General features: G+C 36.9%; 1 protein-coding gene across 1 annotated transcript; it reads right to left on the reverse strand.

Moving 5' to 3' along the window:
- Positions 1–13,433: 13,433 nt before the first annotated feature.
- izumo1 (izumo sperm-oocyte fusion 1) lies at positions 13,434–21,092 on the reverse strand. The gene is made up of 8 exons (XM_084388879.1): positions 19,798–21,092; positions 19,237–19,311; positions 18,990–19,073; positions 18,859–18,879; positions 17,549–17,638; positions 17,335–17,453; positions 14,979–15,132; positions 13,434–14,876 (listed from the first exon to the last, which is right to left on the reverse strand). The coding sequence occupies exons 1-8, from the start codon at positions 20,015–20,017 to the stop codon at positions 14,623–14,625; spliced, it is 1,017 nt and encodes a 338-aa protein (XP_084245005.1). The 5' UTR covers positions 20,018–21,092; the 3' UTR covers positions 13,434–14,622.
- Between the last annotated feature and the right edge of the window lie 1,166 nt (positions 21,093–22,258).

The raw sequence follows: 22,258 nt of genomic DNA on the forward strand, positions 1-22,258 counted from the left end.
CAAGGTCACAAGAGTTGGGTCGTTAAATCAGGAAGTAACATCAAACCACGCTGAAGGCGATGATGTTATTTTTCATGGTTGACCGTACCGCGTAATTTTGTGTGGGTAAAATACACTGCGCTACAACTTTCCACACAGGTGTACAGTTTCAGTGGGTGATGCAAGCTGTCAGGAGAGAATAGACTCAAAAGATGCCAAGAACACACACACACTTTACACACAAAGTGCTTTACATAAGTAGAATAAAGAAACATTGAAATAAAAATAAACTAAGAATGTATTTAAGAATGTAATGTAGCCTATAAACAATATAAAAAGAAAATTAGTCATATTAACATAATATATTATTATTTTATTGTTTTATTTGAAATAACATAATGCATTCCAAAGTACATTGCAGTAAAGTTTAGTCAGAGGTAAACAGGTATCAGATATATTTTCATTATGTATGACAAATAAATTAAAGTAAACAGGAGTGTATCTCTACAGTTTGTACATTAGTCAGATAATTTTATCATAATTTTAGCAATTTTATTTAGTTATGTGTATCTATAGTGTCTCCAAACAAGTAATGTGATATTTAAAACAGGTTATCAAATCAAATCTCATATCAACATATCAACCTGATACAATATGTCAAGTATAATTTTCCAAGCTATGAAAATGACTGAAACTCCAAACAGAACATGAGGGTTAAAAGCCTAAAAAAATAGTTTGACGTTTCATTAGAAAGTATCATTGTATTGATTGCCTTTTTTTAAAAGTTTTTAAATTGATTGAATGTTTTGCCTCACAAAATATACAGTATTTCACAACATTGTAATAATTTTCTCCGCATTTAACTCAACCTAAAACCACAAAGCAAAACTAAAACCAGTGGTTTATTAGGATTGTAGTCAGTAAGCATATAGCGGCAGTGTATTTAGGTCCTTGGTAAAAAATAGCCCCCCAAAAATCAATTATGTGACTGGACAAACACAGAGATAAACCGATCAATTCCAAATGTACGCCTCTTTTTTTTTTACCCCTAAGAACAAACAACACCGTGGCAGACATTAAGGAGCAGGGTGTTCTCTTGATGCTTGAATGACTCTCAACAGCACGGCCTCCCACGCATCCTATACTTATTGTGGATGTCCAGGACTCAGTGTCTACCAGCACGTTCTCAATGCACATCCACACAAAAGCGGCTTGTACTTGTGAATGAAATGATGTGCAGTGGAGAAATAGGCCATGTGGTATAAAGTGGAAAAACAACAAGAACTCTGAATGCAGGATTAAGTTTGGAATTAAACAGACCCTTGGTCTGGATAATCTTTAACAGCAATCTGTAATCTGAGGTCACATTCACAAACACTGCGTTCAGAGTTTCTCTATCCCTATATCACGGGTTATTTGTTTTTCTCATTGCTTTTAATTTTATTTCATTTCTTTATTGGCTCTGCACCCGCTCGTTCTCTGCAGCTTTAGAGACTCAAATCATTATTTTTGAATGCAATGTATTTGGAGCAGTTGTTCTAAACCTCCCCACACTCACACTCTTTAGGATTTAGCAGTGATTTCACATTGTAAAAAGCTTTTTACAGTGAAACGACTTCAGACTATGTAATTTTATGCCATTACACAAGAAACTGCTGTACATAAAACAAATAATTGTCATATTGTGCTGCATTGTGGAATAATAGTGAAGTAATGCTGATTAGTTATTGACTAGACTGATCATAACTTGAAATCTACACTACATGTGGCAATATTGAACGCTATGCAGTACAGATTGGTTGGTTGGGGAAGTTTTAATGCTGTTTTGGTGAGCTGAGTCTGGGAAATGATTAGAATGACTCAACCTGGAGTGAAACTTACGCTTTATTATAGTCCACAAGACATTCTACTATAATAAGTAACTTTGCATCTACATGTCAACTGTCGATTAAAGTGTTGCCAAAAACGTAATGGAATTCATTCATTTATTCATGCCTGGAATGTAAATGCAATATCACAGCATTAGATCACGTGTGTAAAAATATACATGACATTACTGTAACACAAATGCAGAGAATCATTCTACATCACAGTCATTTTCTGCTCCTGTTCGCACTGCAGTCAGGAAATACTGTTGTCATTTCCTGTAATCAATTGTAGAACCACTACTGCAAAAAAACTACAGTGAAAGTACGGAAACTAGTAGCAGGAATAAAGTGTAAATTCACATCTCCCACAAGTCTGAGCTCACATCTTATTTATTTTAAATGACAACAACAAACATATTGCGCCACTGAGGGAGGGTGTGTGTGACTGTGAATCACACTGAGAATGGAAATGATGCTTCTTAATCAATACGGCATATCAAATGCGATGCATCATAAGAATGCAGTCTTATGTTATTGCTCAATAACACCCCCATATGATAACCAAAAATGTCTGTGGTCAACCAAACCAATATGACTTAAAATGACATCATTATGCCTCATGCTGACAAGAAGTATTATTCTTAACTCTCATGTTCAGTTAAGATTGACTTCCCGGTTTTAAATGTGAGGTAATTATATTACTGTTGAAACTCAAATCTTGAGTTTCTTTCTTTTTCTTTTCTTTTTTTTTCTTTTTTCTTTCATTATTGAAGCTTATATATGTGACAAGGATTTTATTCTGTTTTGGGTCAATGTGAAAACTACAGTAACACTTTGCAATAAGGTCCCATTAGTTAACTAACATTAGTTAATGCATTTACTATCATTAAGTAACAATGACAAGTACATGTGTTGCATTTAATTGTCTTTGTTGACGTTAGTTAATAAAAATACAACTGTTCATTGTTAGTTCATGTTAACTCAGTTACATTAAATAATATACAACTTTTGAATTTAATAATGTATTGGTAAATGTTAAAATTAACATCCACTAAGACTAATAAATAAGTAATTCATGTCAGTTCATGTTAATTTATGTAGTTAACTAATGTTAACAAAAGTGTTACCAAAACAAATGATAAACCAATGTCAAAAGTGGGTCAGAGATTTAAAAAAAATAAAATAATAATAATAATAATAATAATTATATATATACACTCACCTAAAGGATTATTAGGAACACCTGTTCAATTTCTCATTAATGCAATTATCTAATCAACCAATCACATGGCAGTTGCTTCAATGCATTTAGGGGGGTGGTCCTGGTCAAGACAATCTCCTGAACTCCAAACTGAATGTCAGAATGGGAAAGAAAGGTGATTTAAGCAATTTTGAGCGTGCCATGGTTGTTGGTGCCAGACGGGCCGGTCTGAGTATTTCACAATCTGCTCAGTTACTGGGATTTTCACGCACAACCATTTCTAGGGTTTACAAAGAATGGTGTGAAAAGGGAAAAACATCCAGTATGCGGCAGTCCTGTGGGCGAAAATGCCTTGTTGATGCTAGAGATCAGAGGAGAATGGGCCGACTGATTCAAGCTGATAGAAGAGCAACTTTGACTGAAATAACCACTCGTTACAACCGAGGTATGCAGCAAAGCATTTGTGAAGCCACAACACACACAATCTTGAGGCGGATGGGCGACAACAGCAGAAGACCCCACCGGATACCACTCATCTCCACTACAAATAGGAAAAAGAGGCTACAATTTGCACGAGCTCACCAAAATTGGACAGTTGAAGACTGGAAAAATGTTGCCTGGTCTGATGAGTCTCGATTTCTGTTGAGACATTCAGATGGTAGAGTCAGAATTTGGTGTAAACAGAATGAGAACATGGATCCATCATGCCTTGTTACCACTGTGAGGGCTGGTGGTGGTGGTGTAATGGTGTGGGGGATGTTTTCTTGGCACACTTTAGGCCCCTTAGTGCCGATTGGGCATCGTTTAAATGCCACGGCCTACCTGAGCATTGTTTCTGGCCATGTCCATCCCTTTATGACCACCATGTACCCATCCTCTGATGGCTACTTCCAGCAGGATAATGCACAATGTCACAAAGCTCGAATCATTTCAAATTGGTTTCTTGAACATGACAATGAGTTCACTGTCCTAAAATGGCCCCCACAGTCACCAGATCTCAACCCAATAGAGCATCTTTGGGATGTGGTGGAACAGGAGCTTCGTGCCCTGGATGTGCATCCCACAAATCTCCATCAACTGCAAGATGCTATCCTATCAATATGGGCCAACATTTCTAAAGAATGCTTTCAGCACCTTGTTGAATCAATGCCACGTAGAATTAAGGCAGTTCTGAAGGCGAAAGGGGGTCAAACACAGTATTAGTATGGTGTTCCTAATAATCCTTTAGGTGAGTGTATATATAAATATATATATATATATATATATATATATATATATATATATATATATATTTTTTTGAGCTATTAAAATTACTCTCTGAAACCCAAACAGAACATATGAAATATTAATGTTTTAATGAAAAGTATCATTGAATTGATTAAAATATTATCCGGCAAAATATACAGCATTTCATAATATCATAATATTCCACTGCCTGTTGGAAATAAGCAACTCAGCCTAAAATCACAAAGCAAAACTAAAAGCACTGTTGTCAAAGGAAGAGGAGGAGGATCCTCCCATGCAGTGTGTAAAGAGCAGCTGAGTTTAGCTCTGTCCTCCTTTCTCATTCTTGAATTCCCCTTCATTCACTCTGTTTCTCCCCCGTCTTTTTCCCCTGCAATTTCTCCCACAGCCGTGGCCACTCTTCCATCCCACACTCCTCTTCCTGTTAAGTTTAAGAATTTGAAGTTTTGTGTTCATGCTTGCCTCATATTAATCTAGCTGTCAGTGCATGTCTTTGCTTGTCAAATAATTCAACTGTGACATAACCGTCATTCCATTAAATAAGAATTTAGTGAAGACTTATGTCACAATTGATATGAGATTGTAACTATAGTGCAGTAAATTCAGTGTGTTAATTTACTGCTGTTAATTATGTAAAAAAATTGTTAAAATGAAACACTAAATCTTGACTTTTTGCCTGCATCTAAATATACTATATAAGTGATTTTCTTGCAGTGAGTCAAATGTCATGTTCATGTTGTTGTTGCTGCTATACAGACAATCTGTCTTGCCAGACCACAATAACTCATTCTGCTCAGAATGAGTAAACAGCCGTTCACTCTGGTGTTCAAAAACATCCTTCATGAGCTGCACCTAAATCTCCATCAGGCTCAATAAACTCAGCTAAATGAATCGCTGTGGCCTATAATATGGAAAATAAACTATATAAAAAGTCTATGCGCCCCTGTTGAAACAACTGTTTTTTTTTATGTTAAAAATGAAACATAGATAACTTATATCAGATCGTTTGACCTTTAATGTAAAACTTACAAACTTTGCATGCCACCGAAAACCACAGTGACAAATTTCACAGAAAAAAGATAAAAATACACACGTAAAAGAACCTAACTGCAGTAGTGTGCACCAACCAGAAATAAGACTAAGTTGAAGCACCCTTTGATTTTATCTATCTATCTGTCTTTCTCATTCCTGCATGCCAGTCTTTTTTTATTTCTCATCATATATCATTCAATGAATCTATAGACACCTGCTGCATTGTGTGTGTGTGTGTGTGTGTGTGTGTGTGTGTGTGTGTGTGTGTGTGTGTGTGTGTGTGTGTGTGTGTGTGTGTGTGTGTGTGTGTGTGTGTGTGTCATTCATGTGCCAGTGGCTTTGTGAGGGTGTCAGGATGAGGGTGTTGTGCTTCAGTTATTGTTGCAAGGGTGGTGTTGTGGGCTGAGGTTAGTTTAACGAGCCATGCAGTGTCACAACTTCCTGTCTAAGGAAGAAATAAATGAGAAAAAAATAAAACTGTCCTTCATTGCAATAGAAAAAGAGAATTGAGCCTGCATGTTTACTGTCAGAAACTAAAAGTGGAAAACAGTGGAAAATGGAGACCAGTGACGATTGTTTTTAAGACTAGAAGCATTCCATAAATAATAATCTGGCTTATGCTTTATTAACTTTGTTGAAATTTTTATAATTGAATTCAATTATAATTTGAATTTACTAAAAAATAGAACAAAAATTATACATTTAAATATTTAATACTTTAACCCTGCATTAATGTTTCACCAATAATTTGTTACATATTGGGGTTTTTAGCAACCCGAATCTGTATCTAACACGGATCTCTACCTGTCACGATAATTTAAAACTCTCCTGATATTACAGTAACAATTACAGGAAAATAAAATAAAGCATGTTTTGTTATCGTAGCTTGAAAGGGTTCAGTTTGAGCAGATGTTTTAGCCTGGGTTGCTTTTCCCAGTACATTCAGCATCTGGCTCATATTCGTGATCTCAAAACACTCTCAAAACTATCATTTTTAACATCTTCTAAATCAACATTTTGATCACTGACAACTTCTTCACCAGAACCACCATCAAGTGACAGTGACACTAAAATGTGATTGCGTTCAGTACTTGCTCTGCAGTAAATCACTGAGCCATTTCAAGTTTTGCTGATGATTCTTTTGTTTTCTGCCTGCGGTAACTATGAGTGAAACGTCACTTCATCATTGTGTTTCAGACATTGCCACCTTGTGGAATCAATTGCACTTATTCAGTCATCAAAGATTCAATTATTGTTGTGCAGAAAAACAATTGTTAGCGACCCTATACAATTTGTAAAAAAAAAAAAAAAAAAAAAAAAAAAGAATGGGAAAGCAGAGATTATTTTGTATATTTTTTTCTTGTTGTATTGTTTATAATGAATTTATCAAGGATTACTAAGAAGGTTGATGTCTAACTTTAAAAAATGAATGAGGAGGAGGGTAGTGAATGACGTCCTGGGTCACTAAAGACCCAAGGTATGCGTTTAAAGGTTAATAATTGGTGTTTATGTATATATTATTAACCCTTATATATATATTTATATATATATTACAGTAAAAAAAAATAAAAAAATAATAATTAAAATAGTGATCCTGTGGACCACATTTCATATGTACTTACATATTTCTTATGTAGAAAAAAAAAAGATTAATACTAGAAAAAAAGAATAATACTAATAACTATGTATTGATCATAAATTGCAAATGTCTTAAGGGACACCCCCTCCACGTTTAATCAAGCTGTCTGTCTTATACAGGAAGTTGATGAGTAATCTGGTAAAAATCAATACTTACTCGTACGTAAATTTCAACTCTATGCACATTTTGTTCTAGAGAAAACAACCAACCACTTCAAGTAAGAAAGCTTGGGGAATAAATAAGATAGTTAGCTGTGTAAAAAAAGAAAAATGTTTTTAAAGAACTATCCAACTTGTGTTTACTTTTGCAGCACTTCCTGCCTCCCATGATGTCACTTGTCTCAGTAAAACAATAGGAAAATGCAGAAAGACATAAACAATAACTGAAAGCATCAAAGCCAGTCATATAAAATCACAACTGAGCAGAACTTTCAAAACAGATCATTTCCTATGATTTAAGGACTTTCCCCAGAATCCCCAGTGGCATGATAACAATAAGATATTATAACATTAACATAATGATTTTCTGTAGAGCCACTTTGTAACAATGTGTATTGTGTAAAGTGTTATACTGTACAAATAAAAATTGACTTGATACGACCAATGTTATTAAAGTACACAATAGGAGAATTCCATCAACCAATTCATTTCGAACAACACAATATTGTAACTAAAAAAACTGAAAAATAGTCCCATCATCAATCATATGTAAAGAAGGCATCCTAAACAGGAAGTCTGAAAGTCTCTCGGTTACCAAAGGGGAACTTCATATGAAAACAAGCATTTCAGAGTTTTCGGTGTACACTCCTCTGGTCAGATGAGGGGATAATCCCCGGGATTAACCAGTTGGCAGGGGAATATTAATTCTAGAAAACATTGTAATCCAAGAGATTTAGCTCTCCCACTTTATCTTTCATTCCTCCCACGTGTCTGCCCGACCAAAACGTGTAATTCATTCAACTGAAACGTGTCTTCCTTTTTTTAAATAGGCTGCCAGTGAATGGATCTCTTTTCATTTACATGTACATGTGAACTCAGTCTGTAACTGAAAAACATATGACAGCTCCTGGTGGACAGATAATAATGCAAATGGCATTAACCACTGAGATAAACCCAAAATAAATTACCCATGAAAATCTACCTTCAGAGCTTGTCCCTGAGTATGTCACATGACTTCATGTCAAATCATGATGTCACCATTTTCTGGATGAGCTTCTGGCAAGTTGAAGGCTTACTTCTCTTTTTTTCTTCTTTAAGTTTTGCACCTTAAAATAGCCAACTTTTCATGTTATATTTATATATATATTTGCCGTAAACAACATGAAAACATGGATCCATCCTGCCTGCCTTACATTAATGGTTAGAGCTGGTGGTGGTGGTGGTGTAATGTGTGGAGGATATTTTCTTGGCACACTTTGGGCCCTTTAGTACCAATTGAGCATTGTTTAAACAACATTTGATCAAAAATACAGTAAAAACAGTAATAATGTGAAATATTTTTACAATTTAAAATACAGGGCTCTACAAAACTGACTGGACATTTTTTTTTTGCCATTTCTCCCTTATCCTTTCATTCAAAATATTATCAAAAATCTAACCTTTAATTAAAGTCAAATAGTTGAAAACAAAACAAATGTAAAAAAAAAAAAATTGTAGATGGGGTTTGGGTCGGGATTGCTATGTACATGGCAAAACCTTCATTTTGTGGTCAGTGAACTGTTCTGTCGTTTATTTTGAGATATGCTTTGGATCATTGTCATGCTGGAAGATAACCACGAGTTTATGATACTGTGTGTCCTAACAAGTTGTCCAGGGTCCTCAGAAGAAAATTAGGCCTACAGCATTAAAGATCCACCACCATACTTCACAGTGGGGATGAGGTACTTTTCTACATTGCTATGTTTCTGTACATGCCAAAACCACCCTTGGTGTTTTTCCAAAAAGCTTTATTAAAAACAACTCCCAGTTCCATTAACGTCAGGCTCCAGGCATAACTGAGATTGCTGTTTGAAGTCACCAAAGTCTTTTTTTATTGCAACCTTGCCAAACAAGTTGTGGTCACATAGGTGAGGTCATTCTCCTACAACTTTGATCCTAACAGTTTGTTTGGAGACTCAGACCATCCTCCTCAGTGCATGTGGGGCCAATATAGACACGTCCTCTTCCAGGTAGATTTTGATAATTTCCAGTTGATTTAAACTTCTTAATTATTGCCCAGATGGAAATGAGTATTCCAACAATTAAACTATTATCTTATAACCATTTCATGATTTGTGTAGCTCAACAACCTTTTCTCACACATCATTACTGTATTCTCAGGTCTTTCGTGATGGATGACTATATAGGAATTTTGCCGAAAGTCATGATTTCTCACTTACATGTTCCTGAACTTAAACTCTGAACTTAAAAACCTACCATATGAATGGAAATATACTTCAATTATATTTTTATGCATTAGAATGTGTAGGGGTGCCAATAATTGTGCAAAAAACACATATTTCAGAAAATACATTTTTGTTCCATTTCAAGGGAACTCGTGCTGAGTTGGCAGTTACACTGTGTCATTATTTATTTAACAAAAACCAGGCCAGGGGTGCCCAATCCTGCTCCTGCCGATCAACTGTCCTGCACAGTTCATCTCCAACCCTAATCAAGTTTGATTAGGGTTGGAGATGAACTGTGCAGGACAGTTGATCGGCAGGAGCAGGATTGGGCACCCCTGCTGAACTAGGCGAAAATGGAGAAGCCATGTGTGAAAAACTAAGTACACCCCATGATTCAATGGCTTGTAGAACCACCTTTAGCAGCAATAACTTTTAAGTTATCTTTTTCTATATGACTCTCACATCGTTGTGGAAGAACTTTGGGCCCCTCTTCTTTACAGTGTTGCTTCAGTTCATTGAGGTTTGTGGGCATTTGTTTATGCACAGCTCTCTTAAGGTCCTGCCACAGCATTTAAATCGGGTTGAGGTCTGGACTTTGCCTGGGTCACTGCAACACCTTGATTCTTTTCTTTTTCAGCCATTCTGTTGTAGATTTGCTGGTGTGCTTGGGATCATTGTCCTTTTGCATGACCCAATTGAGGCAAAGCTTTAGCTGTCAGACAGATGGCCTTACATTTAACTCTAGAACACTTTGGTATACAGAGGAGTTCTTGGTTCAAAATATTCAACTCAATGAATGCAAGGTGCCCTGGTCCTGTGACTGCAAAACAAACCCAAATCATGCATTATGGCCAAACATCTCTCCACTTTGATCTCATGTCCAAAGGACATTGTTCCAGAAGTCTTGTGGTTTGTTCAGAGGATGGCTTTAGAGAAGCTATTTGGTTGTTCTCTGCTGGTCATTAGCTTCAGGGCATCAAGCTGACTACTCGAAATACACCAGAGACCAGTCTTGAGAGGCTGGTTCCCATTGTAGACCATCTGGCAGCGTGGAAACTTCTGCCAAATGTGTCTCCGTGGGTCCCCCAGATTATAGAAAGAGGGGGTTGCGTCTAAATCTAGATCTGCACAGACTGAATCGAACATTATAAACATTCAAGTTCAAGATGTTAGCAAAACAAATCATGACTCATATCAGATCTGAGGACTGTTTTGTCACAATAGATCTCAAGGACGCATACTTCCACATCCTCCAGGAAGTTCCTCAGGTTCGCTTTAGGCGGCGAAGCTTACCAGAATTTAGGTTCTTCCTTTCGGCCTAGCATTCGCATACTAAACGATATCGTTGATTGGTTGATTCTGGCTCAATCGGCGCAAATGGGGATTCAGCATCGAGATATCGTCTTTCCCAAATGAGGGAGTTAGGTTTAAGGCTAAGCGCCAAGAAAAGAAAAAGTGCTTTCTCCATTATAGAGGACCACTTTTCAAAGAGTGGTATGTGACTCGATGACGATGCAGGCCCGTCTGTCGCCTGCTCATATCGAATCAATCCTTTCAGCCTTAAAAAAGATAAATCTAGTTTGATGGCAGCTGCATCCAACGTGATACCATTTGGCCTGCTGTACATGAGAACTTTGCAGAGGTTTTCACCATGGGGCAACCCATTTCGCATAATCAAGATTATGCCCAATTGCCTTTTGCACCTTGGTGATGTGAAAGAAGCCTGATATCTTCTCCCAGGGACCCATATTGGGAGTGCCTTGTCATCGCAAGATGCTTACATCAGACACTTTACTCACAGGCTGGGAAGAGTTCCTAGAGGGTCGCTCGACACAAGGTCTGTGGGGGGTGAGTCGATTGTCTGTTTTTCTGGCTCTGAAACATTTCCCTCCAGACCTCAGGGGCCATCATGTGCTTGTTTGTAAAGACAACACATCTTTACAAGGTCACCTACATAAATAATCAGCGGGGTCTGCGGTCGCGCCCCCTTTGCAAATTGGCACACCAGATCCTCATATGGACAAGCTGCTCTTAATAAGGGCAGTGTTCATCCCTGGGTGCCTGAATCAGGGAGCAGACATGGGCTGAGGCCCAGGGAATGGAGACGATTAGTAGGGAGTTTGGCTAGGCAGAAGTGGACCTGTTTGAGTATCAAGAAACGACTCACTGTCTGCTCTGGTTCTCCCTCAACAGAATGTTGCACAGAATGCCATGGTGCAGACATGGCTGTGTCTATACGACTTTACTACACCCTAGACCAGGGTATGTAAGGTCCCCACTTATGTGGTGCAATCTGTAGTGTTGTAGGCCTTTTGCTCTCCTCCCTTTTGGACTTTGGACCAGGATAAGCTAGACTTGCTATGCCAAGTATGGGCATTGGATGCTTATGTCCAAAGAGCTGCCCTCTAGCGAAAGTTTGCTCAATTTTTCATGTGCTTCAGGTGGCGTAGACGAGGGTCTCCACCAACCAAGCAAAGGATTAGCAAGTGGATAGTCAATGCTATTTCTCTTGCATATAATGTGTGTGGTCAGCCTTCATCTATGGCTGTAAGAGCTCATTCATCTTGAAATATGGCGGCTCCCAAAGCCTTGTTGTCAGGGGTATCCCTACAAGAAGTTTGTGATGTGGCGAGCTGGTCCTCTCCTTTCACATTTGTGAGGTTCTACGACCTAGACTTGGACTCCACACCGGGATCCCGGGTGCTCACATCCTAGATTGTGCACGCTAGAATTCACACTAGACAGGCACTTGTCAGTATGACGGAGTGGGTGTTCCCATAGCATTGTAACTTCAGACACAGTTCAGTTCCCTTGAAAAAGAAAGTCTCAGGTTGTGACTGTAACTAGGTTCCCTGAAAAGGGAACAAGACGCTGCATCGCCCTGCCATACTTCCTGCATGCCGACTTGCTTTGGCCAATCAGAAGCTGACAATGTTTGGTCCAGGTGCGCTTTATAGCTTCCTGGTCATGAAGTCACACTATAAAGGATGACGTGCCGCCATTCAATTAGACTGATTACACACGTGCTTAAAGACGCAATCACGCAGAGGCGTTCCCATAGCGTCGTTACTCCCGATGCAGCGCCTCGTTCCCTTTTTAGGAAACCTTGTTAACAGTCGTAATCTGAGATGTTGACTTTTTGAAAATTGAAAACGATTTGACTTTAAAGGTTATATTTTTTATATGTTTTGGCAAAAACAAATGTTTATGTTCATATTTACCAAGGGTGACAATATTTGTGGCAAATGTATTCCTGCGATGACAAAGAAATCATTATTCAGTCTTCAGTGTCACATGATCCCTCAGAAACCATTCTAAGATGCTAATTTGCTGCTAAAAATAACCACTTGTTATTATTATTATTATAAATAGTAATAAAATTCAGATAACTTTTGTAAAAACTGTGATACATTTATTTTCAGAACTCTTTGATGAATAGAAAGTTCTTTTATATTTATTTGAAATAGAAAACTTTGTAACATTATAAATGTTTACTGTTACTTTTGATCAATTTAATGAATCCTTGCTGAATAAAAGTATTAATTTCTTTGAAAAAATCTAAATGACTCCACACCCATACGCTTTTGGGAATGTATAGTCATTTATTCATGTATCTCTTTGGATCACATCCCTCATTCGGTCACAGACACCAGCTCAATATTCTCTCCATCCTCCCCCTCTCCTCCTCTCCTGCTGTCTCTCTCCTCCTTCTGGCGCTTCATGGTCAGTCTGTCAGAGGGACACAAAGCAACATGACAGAATGGATGAAAACATAGTGTGCTTCCTTCCTAATCTTGTCTCTCTGAACAAAATCAGCAGGATGCCATGACAGATCACCCACTGTCATTCTTTTTTCCTCCCCATTCTCTCTCCCTGCATGTGCCAACCCTAATGCAGTTCAGTTTATGTCCCTTGTAGACGTCCCTTGTAGAATCTGCAAGACGTTTATCAGTTGTTGTTGTTTTATATACACTACCATTCAAAAGTTTGGTCAGTAGTTTTTTTAGTTGTTGTTTGTTTTAAAAAAAAAAAAACTTTTATTCAGCAAGGATGCATTAAATTGATCAAAAGTGACAGTTAAGACATTTACAACAGGAATAAATGACATTTTAAAATGTATTACAATACAGTTATAATAAATTGTATGTATTTTTGATCACATTAATGCAGTCTTAGTAAAAAAGAAAAGAAAAAAGGAATGTATACATTTGTTAATATTGCTGTACTATTTGTATATTCCAAAAAAAAAAATATATATATATATATATATATAAATGCAGTCTTGGAGAGCGTGAGAGACTTTAATCAAAAACATTTTGAATGGCAGTGTATATGTTTTATATCTCTTATATTTGAAAAAAAAATTTTTACTGCAATATCTTACAGATTCTACAAGCGTATGTAAACTTGAGCACAGCTTGGATGTCATATACACTAAAGCATGCATTTTAAATGCCTTTCTTTATATAGCGCTTTTTACAATACATATTGTTTCAAAGCAGCTTTACATGATAACAGGAAAATAATGCAACAAAGTTTGTTTCTAGAAGAAAATAGTGTCATAGTACAGCTTTAGTAAGTTCAGTGATGTTACAGTTTTGTTGTAAAAAATATACATAGCCGCTCTGGAGAAAACCGTGATGTCATCGCAAATGCATCTATTAGCATTTAATTTTATATTTTCAGTTTTAGTATTAATATTTTTTTTAAGTGCTTTTGTCATTTGTATTTTTTTTTTCTATCTTTTATTTATATTTCAGTTTTAGGTTTTGTAATTTTAGTAGCCTATACTTCACCTTCAACTAATTTTATTTTAGCTAGTTGCAAAGGCAACATTTTCATTTTCATTAGTTTTTCCCCTAATATTTCTATCTTTATACTAACTAACTAGATTTAGTTAACAGTAACAACACTGGCCACTATTTTATAAACAAACAATAGCAGGCCTTCCGTTCCAATTCTGTGGGAACGTGCTGATTTCCGTGGGTGCAGATTCCATGTGGGCCTGATTATATCTAACCACAATATGAAAGTTTAATGCGAACATAATGTCACTTAATGAAATGAAATTTGACAGCTACTGTAGTCAAATACTGCTACTATATATACAGTAAAAGAAACATATGCAAAAAAATATATATATATGCTAAGCAAGACACATATTTAACAAACATCTGTGAGGTCATCCAAATGTGTTTTGTGAAGCAAACGTTTTTCTATGAAATGTCTCTCAGAAGTATTGCTCTGATCAATAATTGCTTAATCATTTAATCACTCATTCTTTCTCCCTGTCAACATAGCCCCTTTTTAATATGCCCAAACTGCTGTGCGTCAAACCTAATCCTGTTGTTATTATGACAGACCTGAGGTACACTATGATGACAAGGCTGCATGTGATGCTGAGTACAGTGAGTAAAATCAATATAATGAGGAAACTGCTCCTATGAGGGCGAGGTGTGGCGTCATAACCCGAGGGCAGGGATGGCAACATTGCAATCAGTCTAGGGGTGGTAGATGGCAGTGGGTTGACTGAGGGAAGGAGATAAGAGGAAGACAAAAAAAATAACTATTTACTAACTAAACCACAATGAGTTGTCACATTCAACACAAAGCATTATAAACCCGACCTACCTTTCAGTTTAAAATAAATGCGGGACAGCACAGTACCCTTTTGATCCTGTAGGAGGCAGCGGTACATGCCTTCCTCATTGGTTGTCAGCTGATTGAGTACAATTTTAGACTCCTCTGTCACCACCAGCACTTCATACTCCCCATCACGTGACAGCTTTCAATGAATAATGAACAAACTCATTTTAGTACATTTTAATTAATAATTCAAATCACAATCGGTATCTGGTTTCTGAAAGATCAGTACTAAAACTGTAATATATCAACCTAAAAGATAAACATTTAAAGCGGTGCTATGCAGTTTTGGCAATTTCTTCGCTTCGCTTTTTGCTCACGGGTTTCTCTATAGAGCGTCCCCCTACAGCTTCGGAATAGATATTTAACAACACTGTAGTAAAAACGTTGGCGACTCCCTCTGGTCATGTGCATTTGTTTTCAAAGTAGCCGGCGAACACACGGAGCCACGTCCACTGAGGTATGTATGATACACAAAAGGCTCGCATATAAATGTATGTGCGCAGTGCCGTAAAGCAATTTGTTACATCGCGAGACCTGATATCACGCGATACTTCCTGATGCTGAGCCCCGCCGGGCCAAAGTTGCAAGGGTGGTTTTTCCCCTCACAGGCGCTAGGGGGAAGCGAGACGGCCACCATTCAACCCGAAAAAAGCCATATAACCATTCCAATGACTCAGAAGCTGTTCAGTTAAGGTAAATTAAGCTAAAAAAAAACTGCATAGTTCCCTTTTAAAGTAAGCTAGTTGCTAGACCACTATTGAAGCTACTTAAGGGGGCATTACCTTCTTAAACATTACTGTAAAGTTATATATAATTACATGGTATAACCAGTACCTGTTAGAAAGAGTAGTTTTTAACTGGAAAGCTGAGCTGCTGTTGTGCTTAAAGCTGCAGTCGGTAAGTCTGGGAGATTGTGGGGACTTAGTCAAAATTTGTTATGTTTACAACTCTCATGCTCCTCCCCTATTTCCAGCAAGCACCCTCCCATCGAGTTCGTGCTCGTCAGTGTGTGTGCACCAGATTTTCCGTGAACGCGCCCGTCTCTTCAGCATCGATCAACACCATGGACTCGGCGGTGGGCTGCCCTGGCTAATCTACCCATAGATAGCCATAACCGAGGAATTGGAAGCTTGTTAGTAGATTTTCTCTCCGCCATCACGCTTCGTACAATCCAACACACCTGCGAACTTCAGGCGTGTGCATGTGATATTGTAACGTGCACGAGGGGGGAGGGGGGATCTGTGGCGTGTGCACGAACTGTGATTGACAGTCAGATCTCACACAGCCCTGCGCTGATTGGACCAGAAGAACCGGGAGCGGTGGATTTTTGCAAAACAAATAACAGGCTCCAGGTGGAGGTGGAGGCGCAGGTTTTTTTCTAAAACCGGCTGATTTATGTTGTTCTGTCGGAGCATAGTGTCGGTTTCAGTGAATATGATTTAAAAAAAATCTTGCCGACTGCAGCTTTAAATTTAGTCAAGTTAAAATCACTTTTTTTTTAGCTAATTACTCCCCAACATTCACTTATGAAAAAAGAAGTACATTTTATTGTATTGAGTGTACTTCAAATATTGAAAGTATTTTTTAAACCGTACTTGCTTATAACATTATTAACATAAAAGGCCACTTAAGTGTACTTTATCGACATTAAAAGTAGGCCTACATTTTAAATCATTGTTTTAAAAATATTTTGTTGTGCTTTAATAAAGTACACTTATTTTGATATGTTGACTAAGATACTAAAACACATGTAAAGTACTTGATTATAATTTTAACTGTAGTCTGTTGTTCATTTAGTTAATTTGCAACGTACTAAATTGCAACTTAATCATTACACTCACGATGTACTCTGTTAAAATGAAGGAATTTTTCATTTTGATTTTTCGCAGGTGTTTTACCCGTGTTTTGAATTCTGTATTACAGTGTGTACAACTGACATAAAATTTTCAATAGAAATGGCATATTTCAATATATATATAGTGTATTTTATTTGCCATATATACTTGTCAGTAAATTCGGCATTCATATTTAACCATATTTCAATAGAACTAATTATGAGCTTACATATAAAGATATACTGAAGTCCTAATTAAGTGGGTCAAAGTTCAAATAATTGCATTTATTATAAATATAAACTATAATACATTTCCATTTAATTGCGAATAACATGCAATTGAAAAACATGATATTCAATTTGCACTTAAGCATATTATTTTAAATTATTATTTCCATAATAAGTCTTTATAAAAAGTATGTTAAACAGCACTTGTCTGCAACATCATTCAAAATGGCTTCAAGACTGCAAATGCGTTCAAATGTGTGTGTGTCTGTGTGCATGTACATTCTTTTCATCAGGATGCCAGGAGTAATGGTACTCGGTCTGTCCAATGACAAGAGCGTGCCAAGGCAGGAAACAGTCCAGCACCACCTCCTCTCCTTCATCTGCCTTAAGATGATTCTCTGATAGAAACAGAAGGAGAGAAAGACAAAAGAGATGTGTTGATATAGTCCGTTAAAGCCACTCAGGTGTGTATATCCGTGGGTGTTTGTCTCACCTCCACAGTCTAGAGGTGGAGTGGCTGACAGACATGTAAAGAGCCTATACTGACAGGAAGTGCAGTTCATCACTCTCTGATACAACAGCCCTGTAAGAAACAATCATCCGCACCCACACACACACCCAGTGAGCAATATAATATACATGTATCATCACACTCCATTATACTCAGTGTGCTGTAACACATACAGTACACAACCAGTCAAAGATTCGAACACACTTGACTGAATTTATGTCTCTCAGGAAAATCATTTTGATCTAAAAGCTTAAAGAGGACCTATTATGCCATTTTACAAAGTCTTGATTTTGTTTTTTGGGTCTACTAGAATAGGTTTTCATGGTTGAATGTTCAAAAAACACATTATTTTCACATATTTTACATTTTTGTAGCACCTCTCTTCCCTGTCTGTCAGAAACGCTTTGTTTAGTTCTGGTCTCTATGAAGCCCCTCCTTCTGAAAAGTGCAATGTGCTCAGATTGGTCGGCTGGACAGTGGACAAGCATGTTGATTGGTCAACCGTTTCAAGAAATTTCGGAAATGTCACGCCCCGCTTCATAACCGTTTCAACACACTAATGCAACCAGACCTCGACCCCTTTTTTACTTATGCCTTGGGCGGGACTTTAAATGTTGTGACGTGTACGTTCCCGGAAGAAAACTCAAGACTACAATTGAGGCATTTCAGGGACAAACAGTGCGCACTAATATGGAGAATAACTCCCTTTGGAGAGTCATTTTTCAAGCTCAAACAGCAAGATTACACACTAAAGAAAGTTTTTAATGTATGGGAAAAAAGCATAATAGGTCCACTTTAAGCTTAAAAACATGAAGAGCTGTATTCAGTGTGAAGATCTGTAATCCAGGCAGAGTGGCTTTATTTTTGGTTGCCATATAATTCCCATGCTTTCATTTCTGTAATTCATTTCACATTTATTATTTTTTATTATTATTATAAAATGTGAAAAATAGTTATAATAAAGAATGTGTGTGCACAAAATTTTGACTGATTGTGTTAAAATGTAGGAAATATCCACCTTATTTTTCACTTAAGGGTGGGTGCAGCCATTTGTAAATTGAATGTGTCTGGCTTCCGGTGTCATCCGCTTCCAGTTATTTTTAGCTGTACAAAAAAGCTCCCTATGCTGCTTGATATTGCAAACTGGTATTTCTTACCCTATTATTTTAATGTAGTGGCTTAATTATAAATACCCGGAATTATAATGAACCGGAAGTCTTGCACATTCACAGAAAATAGTTTACTTCCGCGGTGAAAAATAAGGTGGATAGAAATCTCAAATTGGTACTTACCGCATTTATTTGGACATAGACCTTTGGAAAATAATAATGATAAAACATAATTAGTAAGAATTAGGAGTTCTGAAACATCATTGCTATTTAAAAACATTTACAGTATATGCCCACTGCCTATACATCCTTACCTTGGGTAACAAAAATCTCCAAATGTTTCTGAAGGATTCTTTTTCCTTTCTCCACTATAGTAATCATATCCCACTGAACAGAACCTACACAAGAATAACACAGTGATTTTTTTTCATGGTTTCAGATGTAAAGCATCTTCATTTTTCATATGTTTTTACTCTAACATGAAAATGTTGATATTTTCTCCTTAAAAAAATGAACGACTGCTCTTTTGGAAGTACATAATCTGCATCCAGAAGTTCTCACCTGTCCTGTCTTCTTTCCAGTGCCTCTTGAATTCACTCTGATATTCAGTCCGTGCACGATAGAGTGTTGTAGGATCTAAAGCAAATCAGATAGCACTCAACATCATCATTTATAAGTATAATGTGAAGACATAGGCAAGCAGAAATTTGGCAAATCTCACATGTATTACCAGTCAAAAGTTTGGACAAGCTTAAAAATTTGTGCACCTTTTTCCAAATTATGGAATAATAGCAATCAAAACTATTGTATATTTGAGCTTCTTCAAGGTTGCCATTCTCTCAATGATCTCATGCATCCTGGGAACAGTCTTATTTTAGTAGGCTATTAGTTAAAGCAAAATGTAAATAAAAGTAAAAGTAAAACAACTAAAACTAATATATATATATATATATATATATATATATATATATATATATATATATACGTTTATTTAGACATCTGTACATATTAATGTGAACACCGGAAATGCTTCAGGACTAGACATGCGCAGTACAGCATTCCAACGCGTTTGTTATTGCTAACGTCCGTGAAATGGTCTAACAGCAGTAGGCCTAACGTTACCTATGACACCCCGAAATGATGTGCTGGTCTCCCGATAGTTGATGTAAGCTTGCTCAATGATTTGCTCCAGTTCAATCTGATCACGGACAGTGATTCCTTTAACTGAGGACAGGAAATCTTCGTGCACATAACGAACCACCGGGTCACACTGCAGACAGGACCTTACACTGGGGCTGGAACCCAGAATAAAAAAACAGCCAAAAAGAAACGCAAATGCCATTTTGGAGAATATAAAACGTGAATCTTTGGCATTATTTAACCCTTTCACACGTATGTTTAGCGTGAGATTTAAGGCGACCGTTATTTTAGAACGTATCGGTCACGTGACACACCGCATCCACAATAGCACTGTATGGCAGATGTATCACTTTTGTTGCGTTTTTTCTTCTTCTTTTTATTCAAAATATTCACAAACTTGTTGGATTTGTCATCAACTACCTGATATTCCGATTCTCAAATATGTGTAAGTGTAGCAGGTATTGAGAAGAGAATATTATTGTTATGATTGTTTATATATTTGATGTTAATAATTATGAGTTTGTGCATATGTTCGTATAATTGTTGTTATATACCCCTACTGTGGAAAAAGAGACGAGATTGTCGCACATGGCGACCGTGAATAGTTTCCGATGCTATGCTGCATCAGCACGTCTCAATGCACTGTATTGTTAGTACATGAAGTTGTATGGGTTTCTAACAATTCGTATAAAGAAAATACAGTGTTATTATGCTTTTAAGATGAGTTGGCTGTAATATTATGATCGTCTAACACGGTTTTATGTTTATTTGAGTTTGTATCGTCTATCGTGTTAATGGCTCACGTGCTGACCCGTCCATGTTCAAGTGTGAAGACCTGCTGCAGGGTGATCACATAAAATGGACGACGTGTAAAGTGGTATTACATTGTGACAACTAAAATGTTTTGAGATTAATATGCACTACATATAGAGTACAGAGTATCGTTCTGATTTATAAGTAATATGATTTGCATTTTCTTTATTTTATATTTTATTCATTTTCTTTATTTTATATTATTTTGTCACACATATAGATGCAAGCTATCTTGTTTATTGTGTGTAACAGGATGAATATAGTGTTTTATGCCAATTGATGCTCATATCTTTGTGTTTTGACAGTAAATACAATATGGGTTACTTTATGTATACAGAGAATGCAATATTGTTATATGCAAGTTGTTATGCATTTAATGGTAATTTTGTGCACTCATTAATACAGAGATCGAGGGAAATGTTATTCTGCGACGCAGTTCAGAGAATCAGATCTGTGGGATTTACAACACGTCAATTCATCCACTTCACCTGAAATGCATGAAAGTAAGTGGCCGGTAAAGTGTGAGAGAACGTTTTAGTTACCTACACAATGTGCATCTAAACACCACTTAAATTTATAATTGAAAGGATTGTTATTGCTGCTTCCATAGACATGAGTGTGTATTTTACAAACTATAAATGTATTCTTTTGCTAGTACTTATGTGTATTTAAATGTCTGAAACCTAAACCAAACATTATGTATAGTTGAAAACATTGAATAGTTGTGAACTTGTGATATGTGAAAACGCTGAGCGCTTCTTTCTCTGGCTCAGCGTCAGTCAATGCACGGAAGCACATTTGATTTTGCCTTTGAATTAGTAGCTATACAATTTTGTAAAAACGATATTGGCATTTTACAATCACGTTTGTTACAATGACTGCATTAGTTAGCATAAACTAACAATTAACAATACTTCTACAGCATTAATTAACCTTAATATTAATCTCAACATTTATTAATAAATTGTTTAAATCAAAAAATGTATTAAGATTAATGAATGCACTGTGAAGTGTGAACAAACATGAACATAAACATTTTTATTAACTAACATTAGCAAGGGGTAATAAATGCTTGCAAAGTTACTTATAGTCAGTAGAGTGTCTGTTGGATGAGCATCAAAATAAAGTGTTAGCACTTAGCAGATATAAAGCAGACAGTCTATGTAGTTGTGGCTAAATGTCTAAAGTGGACCATCAAAATAAAGTTTTACCACTTTTTTTCCCAATACTCCTAACTCTTTTTAATTTGACAGTCCTAACTTCTCATTTTAGTTAAAATCAAGAACTCTCAATGTTCATTAAATGTTTCAAAACATCAAGGTTATGTCAGATGCAGACAAGAGGGTTCAGGCAGGCTACTTCCTCTAGATCAGAGTCTTGATGTCAAAGTACATCGTCACAGTAAGTTAGCCCACTCAGTGTGGTTAACCATGACAGTGGCGGGCCGTCCCACCCCGGCACAGGCCCGCTCTAGGTGACAACTGCAAGATCCTTTTGCTTCGTTCATGACGTGTGATGATTACGTAGGTGTGAGGACAATGAACATGAGCACATCGGAAAGTTTTGAAGTTTCCATGTACCCAAACCATCAAATTACATGTAGTCATGCGTGTGCATTTGCGTACAGTTA

The sequence above is a fragment of the Rutilus rutilus genome (genome assembly GCF_951802725.1).
Source record: "Rutilus rutilus genome assembly, chromosome: 19".
Classification (NCBI taxonomy): Eukaryota; Metazoa; Chordata; class Actinopteri; order Cypriniformes; family Leuciscidae; genus Rutilus; species Rutilus rutilus.